General features: G+C 39.1%; 1 protein-coding gene and 1 long non-coding RNA gene across 19 annotated transcripts in view; one reads left to right on the top strand and one right to left on the bottom strand.

Moving 5' to 3' along the window:
- Positions 1–11,650, bottom strand: part of LOC128881812 (plasma membrane calcium-transporting ATPase 3) — a 74,199-nt gene that overhangs the window by 28,247 nt on the left and 34,302 nt on the right. For 3 of the 18 annotated variants that reach the window (XR_008458181.1, XR_008458180.1, XR_008458179.1), the window contains exons 14-15: positions 7,366–7,434; positions 1,074–1,158 (exon numbers count right to left, since the gene is read on the bottom strand). The exons of 9 other annotated variants lie outside the window; for them this stretch is intronic. Coding sequence is in view for 6 of the 9 variants with exons in the window: in XM_054133155.1 (XP_053989130.1) it covers positions 6,614–6,649; positions 7,366–7,434 (105 nt within the window). In the remaining 3 variants the exon portion in view is untranslated. Of the gene's footprint in view, positions 1–1,073; positions 1,159–5,330; positions 6,650–7,365; positions 7,435–8,937; positions 9,074–9,605; positions 10,611–10,657; positions 11,032–11,650 lie in introns of those variants that run through there. 6 more of the 18 variants (XM_054133161.1, XM_054133149.1, XM_054133155.1 and 3 more) reach the window with 5 other exon arrangements.
- On the top strand, positions 1,267–7,644 carry LOC128881813 (uncharacterized). Its single transcript, XR_008458183.1, has 5 exons — positions 1,267–1,492; positions 2,398–6,077; positions 6,301–7,179; positions 7,327–7,440; positions 7,515–7,644. It is a non-coding gene; the product is annotated as an uncharacterized LOC128881813 (long non-coding RNA).

The following is an 11,650-nucleotide window of genomic DNA, read 5'->3' as shown; positions in this document are numbered from 1 at the left end:
GATGCACTTACGATGTACATTAATATAATAAACACGTGGTACAAGAGGGAATACGTACGCTTGTGCAAAATGTAATAACGTTATTGCATGAATTGGAGAACATACATTATGTGTATCTCGTGTTCTCTATATTATTGTACGTCGTAGATGCATAAAATGTACTACTTGGAAACTTCTTCCTTTTCTTCTTCCTCTTCATCTAATATTAGTGACTGTATGACAAGACAAAAGATGAGAGCTTCGCAATTCTCATAAGAAGACCTCCCTTATGGGTCTGCATGGAGACAGAGCATGATTCGATTTTACACCATTTAAGTCACTCTTGAAAACCATATAAAAATACCTATTTTTCACTCCTCCTTAAGAAGTTACAACCACGTTGGAGGTCCAAGTATCAAGTGTTCCTATCGATATTTTTCTCACAGAGAAGAATTCATGTAACCTAAATATTAGTAACTTTTTGAATTCGTTTCAAGTTAACAGAAATTAAGAAACTTTTTCTCTGTGAAAATAAATCGCCAAGAACACTTGGTATCTATCAAGCCTTCTAACATGGTTTCCCTCCTTAAGTGTCATCGCTAGTCCTGCGGATGTTCATGCACTTACAGCGAGCGAAAATATGATAGAATGTACGAGAACGTGCACAAATGCAAACAATTTATAAAATATCAACAATAAAAAAATATGATATAAATATATCAATAAAACACACGGTATACTTTCGCTTAGATCTCAATTCTTCGTCTACAACTACAACAACGTAAATTTGCATAAACATCGCAGTCTAGTCGTCACTGAAGCCTTGCAATCAATTTTCAATAATCAAATTTCTCCATAGAACGACGTGTAACGTCTCCAGCTGTACGTTTGCGAACATTTTGCACAAAGATTCTCGTTGCACCCGTCTGTTTACAATAATTCGACCGAATGCTTGACAAGTATCAGCCAGGGTCCGACGGCGACGTTTCGATAGGCGCACACCGTACGTCGACGATCCTCGGTGTGCGTACGTATAGGCAAAGTTGACGATACAACGTATTATTAACGGCAGGCGATCTATATGAGCTACGTACTTGTTTGTACTCCGACAGGAAAAGTGTGGCGGCGGGCAAGACTGCCGCCCCGTTATACCTCAGTCTCCCGAATGGGTTCCGCTGGCTAACAAACCATACAAATCATACCATCAGTCTTAATCTCTATCCTCGGCATCGATACGTTTTGCAGCGTGTTGTAGTTTTTAGATTGGCGTCAGTATTCTTGCTTACTCTGGCGTTTGTGTCTTTGACGTTTGTCCTGTCTTTTGGAAGGGTTCTGTGTACAGCCAAGCTCTTCTGCTGTCGAAGCTCTGCTGCAGGCTTGTCTGTGCGTCGAGTATTTGGAGGTGTGTTGATATTGATTCTGTCGTTTGGAAGGGTTCTGTGTGCAGCTAGCCAAGCGCCTCGGCTGTCGAACGTCTGCTGAAGCTTACAGGCTTGTCTGTGCGCGTCGTGTGGTAGGATGTATTCCCTGTTGCGGTGGTCCATGGAACTCGAGGCGTGCTTTAACGTAGACGCGAGGAGACTCTTGATCTTTAAATCCACTAATTCTGCTTGTAAGCGTGGCAACTCAAGGCTTGGTGTTTAAGGCTTCCTACTTTTAAGCATGGGAACTCAAGGCTTGGTGTACGCTTCCTACTTTTAAGCATGGGAACCCAAAGCGTAGTGTACAACTCTTCCTGCCTCTAAGCGTAGTAACCCAAGGCTTGGAATACAACTCCTCCAGCTTGTAAGCGTAGTAACCCAAGGCTTGGAGTACAACTCTTTCTACTTTTAAGTCTGGTAATTCAAGGCTTGGTGTACAACGCTTCCTACTTTTAAGCATGGAAACCCAAAGCGTAGTGTACAACTCTTCCTGCTTCTAAGCGTAGTAACCCAAGGCTTGGAATACAACTCCTCCAGCTTGTAAGCGTAGTAACCCAAGGCTTGGAATACAACTCTTCCTGCTTGTAAGCGTAGTAACCCAAGACTTGACATAAAGAAGAATTCTTCAGAACTTGGGGAATCATAGGTTCTGCACCAAGCTTAAACATAGCTTCCTAAATATGGCAAAAGGTATAAATAAATATTAAAAACCGTACGGATCTTTGCCATGGCCTCTAAGACAATAGCGTCAAGGAAAAAGCTGAGCAAAAATACCTTTGTGAAAGTATCCTTAAATCTCTTTTTAGAGACTCTTCTTGCTACAGTTCTAATAATTTCTATCTACAATCTTCCAAGCAGGTCTTCCTCGCTATATCTTTCATCTATAGCCTTCTTACAGCTAACGTGAAACCGCCTCGAGTTCCCGCGAGGCTCTCCTTTGTCAGGTTTAGGCGTGGCCCGTCGTGTGTAAGTAATGTAAATGTGAACTGACCACCAGGTATCCTCGGTATTCGTTCAATGAGAGCTTCAGCTGTCGTATACACGGCGAACGGACAGACACAAACAAACAGACAGCATACTTGTGCACGTGACATACGCAACAGCACACTCACGCACATCGAGAAGGCGCACGATGCATTTGGCACATACCACCATTAATTTGGGTTAATGGTATCACAGCAAACGGAACACTGCAACGATTAAGAACAGAAATAAGAGACAAAGGAGCAAAATCAAGGTCTGACGGACGCGGATAGCTCGTTTCGAAGTTTCTCCATTGGTGATGGGAAACGGAGCCTGATAAGTGATGTATTCTGGTAAATTATGGGACCATTTACCAAATTTTTCTATGATCTGGACTTCCTTGCGCAAAGTCCGCATGCAGTGAGCTCACACACGCATAGCACACGTACAAGGTACACCCTGGTGCTGCTCTTTTCCTCGAATCCATCGAGAATGGAGGCCTGGAGGAGCTTCTGTAGGAGAAGCTTTCTGCCTGTGGAAACTTAAGCCAGTTTATTAAAGAAGGCGATGACTCTTTGTGGAAGAGAAGATTCATTGGCTGTTTCTGACTACGATGGGGAGGATGCGTTACTCGAAATTCAAGTTTAAGTTAGGAAAAGTAAGAAAATGATGTTTACTTAGTTGATTTTTACAGCAGAGACACTGATCTTTCGCTTTGGAAACTTTAATCGAATGTTTACTCCTTTTCTATTAATTACAGATAAAATTGTATGTTGGTTGTTCCGTGATATTAATTTATATGTTTGTAAGTGGAATAAGATTACTCCTTTTTTATTAATTACAGATAAAATTGCAAACATGTTGGTTATCTTGCGATATCAATTCATATGTGATACGTTCGTATATGTGGAATAAAATGGCAAGCATGTTCATCGAAGAAACGTCTAATCTATTTAAAAAAAACTTCCCACGGATGAATAAAAATGTAATAAAATTCATGTCTCTCACATTTCGATTATTAAACGGTTAGAACACAAACGTTTATGCAAATTGTAGATGCAGAAAATGAATTCAACCTTAAATCCTTAAAGTTTGTCCTGTCTTCTGAATTTCTAGCATGTACACAGTCTATTAACACGTTCACTGCCAGACTAAAACTCTTGAAAATTTCTACCGTGTTTAAATTTTCTTTACAGACTTTTGGAAACTGCGTAACGAAATATTTATTTTAGTATTTAGTTTTGTAACTTCATCAAAATTCAAGTATTTCATTTAAATTCATTTTCTATGACGCTTAACTTTTAGAATTAATAGTTTTCGTTTTTCAGTGAAAAGCACTGTCACCCATATATGGGTGAGGTGGCGATCAACGTGTTAATATGATATACTGATACACAATTTTCGACTACCTAATACCATGTTGAATTTCGAGTAGCATACAAACTCCTCATCCTAGGTCGAAACCCAGGGAATCGGCTCGATTCGTCGTCCTCGCGATCACAACGACTGATCACCTTCCTCGGCCAAAGCTGGCTTAAATTTTCCTACCATCGACACGAACGAATGGCTACACTTTCATCTCTGCCTATGAGTCGATAATGTCCTTATGTTGTCTTGTAACATGTTTACGCAGGAGCTTGGCAAGCCTTTCAATAACAGAATAGCGTTTTTGCGAGCGATGTACAATAATAACACTTGATACGTTTGCGTCTAGGTGCTTGGGCATTTCCTTCGGAGAGGAATTTTCGTCGTTTCGTGGAGTATTCTGTAAACGCGTGGCAAACGAGGAGCTCCTTCATGAATTACTGAAGCCTCGATAACGCGAGAGGTCCACTTGCCCTCGAAAAAAAAACAAAAGAACTTCGTCGACGCTGTTCCACCATTGTCAACACTGTTCACATTGTTAAGTATACTCGTCGACATCTGTTTACTCTCCAATATACTTGTGGAATAAACTAGCAAATACGCTGGTCGTCTTAATTTATATGTTTATACCAAACAGAGGCCTTATTGGTACCCTGTATACTTTCATCGACTCTTCTGATATAATTTTGTAATAAAATTGGAAGAATGTTGGGTGCTTGTGATATAAATTTGTATGTTTGTACCAATTAAAGGCTTTATTGGTGTACTGTATGCTTTCATCGACTCTTCTGATATAATTTTGTAATAAAATTGGAAGAATGTTGGGTGTCTTGTGATATAAATTTGTATGTTTGTACCAATTAAAGGCTTTATCGGTGTACTGTATACTTTCATCGACTCTTTCAATATAATTGTGTACCAGAATGAATAATCAAACATGTTGACTGTATATGATATTAATTTGTACGTCTACACCAAATAAAGAATTAATATATCGCATTCTTTCATCGACAAGGAATCTCTAGCATTTATCTTGAAAAAATATTAACCACCCACGGTGAACGTTTTGGGGAGTATAAATACTTATGTGACTTGCGATACTCTGTTAATTAACAAGAACCATTTTGGATTATAAATTTGTATCGAAATGGATGATGGAAACAGATGTCGATCAGAGTGATGATTAATCAAACGAATTACATAATTACAACTGTTAGTGTAATACAAGTGATGTCGTGATGACCAAAGAAGCTAATTTCTATTTGAACGTTACAATTTCAATAATGTTGAATCAACACGATAGTATCTCACAAAGAACCTTATTTCTGTTTGTATACTAGAAACTCATGATAACATATCCATCACTGATAACTACTTCATTCTTCACCTTTCGCTACATTTTTCCACAATCTATTCTCAATTCTTATTCAATCGTATTGCAATTCAACTAAACGATAACTCTAAAGTACACACCATAGTGTAACTGAAATTACTACGTAACCGAATTGCTTCTGTAACTAGTAATTCCCGGTTATGTACATTACATAATGTGTAAATGAATTATTAAGTGGAATTATTAAGTATTAACGGTTAGAATCAATATAGAAGGTAACAGTTTATGTAGTGTACATTATGTACGTGGATTACACGCGCTAATTGTGTACACGTGTAATTGCCAACAGAACTAGGATACTGTGAACATTGTCGACAAGTTCGTGGCCAGTTTTGGTAGAACAGCGTCGACGAAACGGTTTGTCAACGACTCGAAATTAATCTGACCCTGAAACAAAAACTTTTAATGAAACCAAAGAAAGACTGAGATGTAAATCAACCGAAGGAAGTGTCCTGTAGAGCCACGCGGAATATCGCGACGCAATCTAAAATTAACTGAATGGCGTGAAACGGAATAAATAAACTGGTAATCGACATAGTGTGTCCAGTATAGAGATAGAGAAAGAGAGAAGGAGAGAGAGAGAGAGAGAGAGAGAGAGAGAGAGAGAGAGAGAGAGGGGAAAAATAAAAAAGAAAGAAAGAAATAGAAATTGCAAAAGCGTACGTTGCCGTGTATGTGTTTTCCAAGCACACATATATACGCGTACACGCGTTCATATACGCGTATACATACGCGCATGCATTTCACATACACGTGTGTATGTATACATATATTTACGTATATACACGTATATACGGGTAAATTGTGTACGTACATACATATACGCATAAACGTGCATGCAACAATTTAGAAGAGAATGATGGTTAAGATGGAAATTGGAAGCGATTAGGTTTAGTGAAATTAAGAACGGAAGGTCAAGTTCGAAGGAAGAAATCTTTACTTCAATTTCTTAGTTGGTAAGGAAATATTTGGATAATATTTTAGTTGGTAAGGAAAACAATGACAAGTAATTAAGATTGATAAATAATGAACAAGTTAATCGATGGCCTGAGAATCACTGCAAATAAAGAGGAATACAAAGTTACGCTGTGATTCTGAGAACACTTTTCCTTTAATACGTCATTTAAAGAGGACTTTGTACGTCAGTGGATATTAATTTACACAAACGTTAATTTCCAGGTCCTATATGCTTGGCATAACAAGAACTTTGTCTATTTCTATACAATGAATTCCAGAAGTTAAACGCTGCCAGTAGGCAAAGTGTTAATATCACAGCGTAGGTAGAGTTTAACATGTTGAATTCGTAAATCTTGACAATAACACAAAAGCAAGTAATACGATATTATATTCTATAGTTTTCAATTGCCTCTAGACAAAATTTTATCTCTGTAAACACTTCTAAGTGAATCAGTCTGGCAGCCAACGTGTTAAAAGTAAGTAAAATATGTTTTCGCAAAGTGCCAGGAGAAGTTTTTGCCAAACGTCAGGATTCTCAGGCCAATCGACAGCTTGCAAGGATTCCAAGGAGCTGAAAGAAGAGTATAAAGCGTGAGGATGTGGATTAACCCTTCGAAAGGAACTCCTCGTGTCGAGAATCTCAGTTTAAGTGGACCACGAAAGGCTAAAGTGAATACAGAGGGGAAAGGTTGGAAGTTCGGGGCAAGTAATACAAATAATAAAGAAATTGCGCGAGAGAAGCGACTTCCAAGCAGAACTGCGACGAAACAGAGCAGAAACAGGCGAGTTAATACACGTTGGAAAGACAGACACGACCAGAAGACAAACTTAGGCCTGGGCGAAGAAAGTAAGATAGGCAGAAACAGTTGTGAAAGAAAGTCCAGTTAGAAATTAAAATCAAGATGAGCGTGAATCTCAACGTTCAAGAAAAGTATTATAGTAATGTTAAAGAGCGCAGAGTAAACGAGTAAGAGAGTAACCAAGTACGTCAAACTTGAAAGCAAAAGAATCAAATGAAAAATTAAAAGAAAAAAAAAAGAAAAAGAAAGAAAAGGAAACCCAAGTAGTAAGAGACAAACTGGTTAATGGAAAAAAACAAAGGTAAACATACATATAGATATATACATATATGTACATGCATGTATATGTATACCACACACACACACACGTTTAACACACACATATATATATGTATATATATATGTATACATGGATATGTATATAGAAAATAAAGAATTAATATTTAAGAACGGTCAAACAGTGCGGAGATTGGACTTGCGGACTAACCATATAGTAATCCTGAGAGGGGGATCTGCCTGTCACAGATACATTCTGCACCAGAGTTCTATTGCTCGTCTGAAAGTAGGTTACACATTCAATTTACATAATTAGCTTAACTTGGTATCTATAATACTTGTTTGTTTTATTGCTTACAGAGTAAACTCGCAGGGGCGCGAATCAGGTGGATCGTGTTCAGTCTTTTTCATGGTTCACACATATAGTTACACAAGCACTCGTACCCTTTATAACCATCGAAGAAACTTTTCTCAATTATTAGACTGAAATGGTAAGGTTCGACGTGTCTCAAATAAATGTTTCATTACGAATATAACGAACCTGTATATGTTCATAACGAAACATTCACCTGGTAACTAACATCAAGTTTACTTCGCAAACATTTTAAACCTGTCTTTTAATCTAGATAAATTCCTTCGATACAGGGTACGAACTGAATACTTATGAGATTGACTTTACGTACCCTCCACTGTCCATTGCAGGCCTGAATTAAATGGTGGACTTGATGCTGCCACAATTAACATTTCATTATAAATATATTCATCATAAATACACGAATGAACTTCACATGATACATTTATTTGGAAACATCGAACTTATGATTTAATTCAGACAAGTTTCTTCGGTAAGTGGGGTACAAATATATATATATGGTACCGGACTCCAGAAGTATAAATATGTGTCTCCCACGTCTATCACAGAAAGTCTGAATTAAATGGTGCATTAACAAAATCAATGTTTCCTTATAAATATATACATTAATAATTTATATATATATATTTTGTCATAGACTGCGGATTTCACTCACTGATTGATAAATGAATGTTTTATGTACGTTTTCTATATTATATCACACGTGTGTATACACACACACACATATATATGTATATTCATAATGAAGAATCAATTTGGAAACGCGAGACCTACCATTTAATTTAGATAAAGAGACACAGAGGGTACGAATGCTTACAGGACCGATTGTAACTTACATTTTCGTATTTACGTAGTGTTACGAGAGTAAGAAGAAAGGAAATAAGACAGAAAGCGAAGATAAGTGAACAGAATAAAGAAAGTGGAGATATCTCGGCGAATTCTTCATTTTGTCAAAAATATACTCTTGCTTCGGACCATGCAAACGTCCCCCCAATCGCATGTCCAAAGACGTCCCCCAAAGTTGAGTCAAGATCCTCGCGAGGGTGTAAAAGTGTAACGTCGTTTACACGATCGCGAGAGCCGCGGTTTGGTATCAAGTAGGCGCTTGCTTCATCAGACTTAACCCGTTCCCTTCGAGAGAAACCAAAGACAGGGGTGTCGAGAAAACGATAAGAAAGAAAAACAAAAAGAATACAAGGGCGTTGGTCGACGAGGAAGGACCTGGTCCTTTCCGACTCTCGCTCGAGCATCGATTCCTAAATGGTCCTCTGTCACCCTGGAGGGAATACAGCGGTGAATATATACAGGACACGTCCCTGATTATCGCGAACGCAGGAAAATATAGTCGATCTAAATCGATTCTTCGAGTCGGTTGCTCTCGACGAGAAATTGTTCAGGGATTCGTTCTACACAAAGCGATGGCTACGTCACTTCTTAGTCTCCCTTCGAGGTGTCAATGTCAACATCGTTGCTATCTCAGTCACAGTTTGGAATACTTCCAAAGCTCGAGGTTCTTTAGCACCGTTTACCGCGTTGCTCCTAGAAACTGATTAGAAACTTATTAGAAACTGATTAGAAACTGATTCGACGCGAGCGTTGGGAGAGAGAAGTGGGTCGAGGACTGCGTGGACCACTGCTAACTTGGCGATATATAGATCTGCTAGGACGACCAAGTCGACGACTAAGGGTCTATCAGGCCTACGTGCACGGAGACTAAGGGTCGAGAGGTCTACCGTAGCGGTCTCTGAGCCCTAGATAGCTTCGCGTGGGTAGAACTCGTCACTGGACCTCGAGGTGACCTTTGCCCGGAGGACTCTGTGGTCCTTCGCCAAATATTAAACGTTCTCGTGATCGTTCTCTTTTTAGGGAACAACGTGTATCGGGTTGTCCCAAAAGTTCCTTTCGCTTTATTAATAAGTAATACATGCACGATATAAAACTATCGTTTTATATAGATATATCTAAATATAAAACTAACGATAGTTTTATATCGTGCATGTATTACTTGTTGTATATTATTAGTATTATATGTATATTAAGTACATGTATATTAAATATATGTATATTAAGTTTTACGTTACATTACTCAATCGTGCACGGATTCATTTTGCTCCGTTACAACACGAATGTCTACGAAGTTAGATTGTCTATTTATATAAAGACGACCACATCAGGTAATTGATGTGCAAACTCGCGAAAGAAACTTTCGGGACAACCTGATATGCCACCTTTAATAATTGCTTTGTAACTTCGCGAACGTTTTAGGTATGTTTGGAAGTACATTTGGTAATTTTCGATTCGTTTCACTGAGTCGAGTCTTCGAGTTGTCGAGATATTCAGCTGTTCTGGAAATATTCTCTTTTACAAGTATATCGTCAACGTATTTTCTAAGAATAAGAACTAAACTGCTGAATTGAATTCTTCGGGAGCGTTTAGAGAAGAGGTGTCCGATTGACGCCATTTGTTTAGAAGCTATTTGCAATGAAAATGTATTACACAATAAACAATGATACATCGTCCCAATCTTTAGTTCGTATCCAAGGTTTGTATACAGAGTAAAGTTTGAAACGATTGGTCAATTAGCTCTTGAGTTTAAAAAAAAAAGAAAAAAGAAAAACAAAGGAAACGTTTGTAACGAACTCGAAGAGCTTGCTCTAGGGAATTCTAGACTCAATGAAATAACTTGAAAAAATGACCAAATGTACTCCAAACCTTCCTTAAAATATCCCTCGAGTTACAAAACATTACGTACATTCTTCCCCTACAAAAGAGAAATATCTCAAGAAACGCTTAATACTAAATACTCCTAATGTGGTTCCCCTTAAATGAATCTTCCCAAGCATCGGGCGCGTTCTAAAGGTCGGTGCTTTCCTAACGTGGAACGCTCAGGTGTCCTGCGAGGTTGGAATACGAGTTGAACGGAAGACACGAAAGCAGTCGATCGATCCCAAAGGGAGTCGACGTTCTCGACTTGTTTCCAGCTTGTTGGGAGATGGTCTCTCGACAAAGAAGCGACATTGAGCCAATACTCAGGAGCAAGTTCGCCGATGTGTTAACCCTTTATAAGCGCCAGCGGCTGCGACCTACGGAATGATGTAGAATTAGTGATCGGGAGTGGTGCAGTTATCGATAAAAGAAAAAATGGAGAACCACCCGAGTTCCTTTACGAAAACGATCGACCAAGGCGAGAAGGTATCCGACCGATGAATCCAATCCCTACCGTTTCTCTCCGCCTTATAAAGGGTTAAGAGCTTCGGTCGCGACAGAGGACACGCGATCGACGACACCAGGACGAACTCGGGCCCGTAGAAACGATTCGTTGGAAGAAGGAAAACGTTAGAACGACCCTGAAGACCATCCTGTGGCTCTCCGCCACCTTCGACTCGGGACGGCTCGATTCTCGTCGTCGAGCTTCCTTCCTTGTGCTCGTGGCTACCACAGGATCGCAAGATCGGCCAAGAGGGTTACGCAAGGTACGCATCGTCGAGGTAACGCGGCAAAGAACTCAAATGAAAATGCAAACCAAGGTAAATAACGTTTCAAACAAATAACCGAGTTAAGGAAAATCAAAGAAAACATATGGGGGAACAAAGTGTACGCAGGCTGGGGGACAGTTCGATTGGGAAAAACGTCAGAGTGCCACAGTACCTTGCAACGAGGAACGAACAGTCAGGGTATATGCTTCCCTAGACACTTCAACACCACCGATGCTCTGTGGATTGAATATGGAAAGTGCTTGTAGAGAGTGCGTTGAGAATGTATGTGTGTGTGGAAATTTATACTGTGGCTGTATTCAATCATCTGTGGTTTAAATAGATATATCTTGTTGCATTAAAGTTGGCTCGCTCAAGTCCAGTACGTGAACTTTGGTAGCCCTCAAGTTTTGCTTATCGTTACTCTTCCAAAGGCACTGCTGTTACATAATGCACTGCAATTATATAATGCACTGCAGTTATATAATGCACTGCAAGTATAATAATAAGCAAAATGGCTTTGTATGGAGGTGTGTCGTAATGGTCCTTGGGTTGAGATTTGAGCACGGTTGGTAATTTAACGCAACAAATATTTCTACTTACATGAAGCTTATGAATGATTGAATACAGAGACAGAATTAATTTCTATA

The sequence above is a fragment of the Hylaeus volcanicus genome, chromosome 9 (genome assembly GCF_026283585.1).
Source record: "Hylaeus volcanicus isolate JK05 chromosome 9, UHH_iyHylVolc1.0_haploid, whole genome shotgun sequence".
NCBI classification, from domain to species: Eukaryota; Metazoa; Arthropoda; class Insecta; order Hymenoptera; family Colletidae; genus Hylaeus; species Hylaeus volcanicus.
Note: the sequence above shows the minus strand (reverse complement) of the source record. Positions and strands in the feature narration are given on the sequence as shown.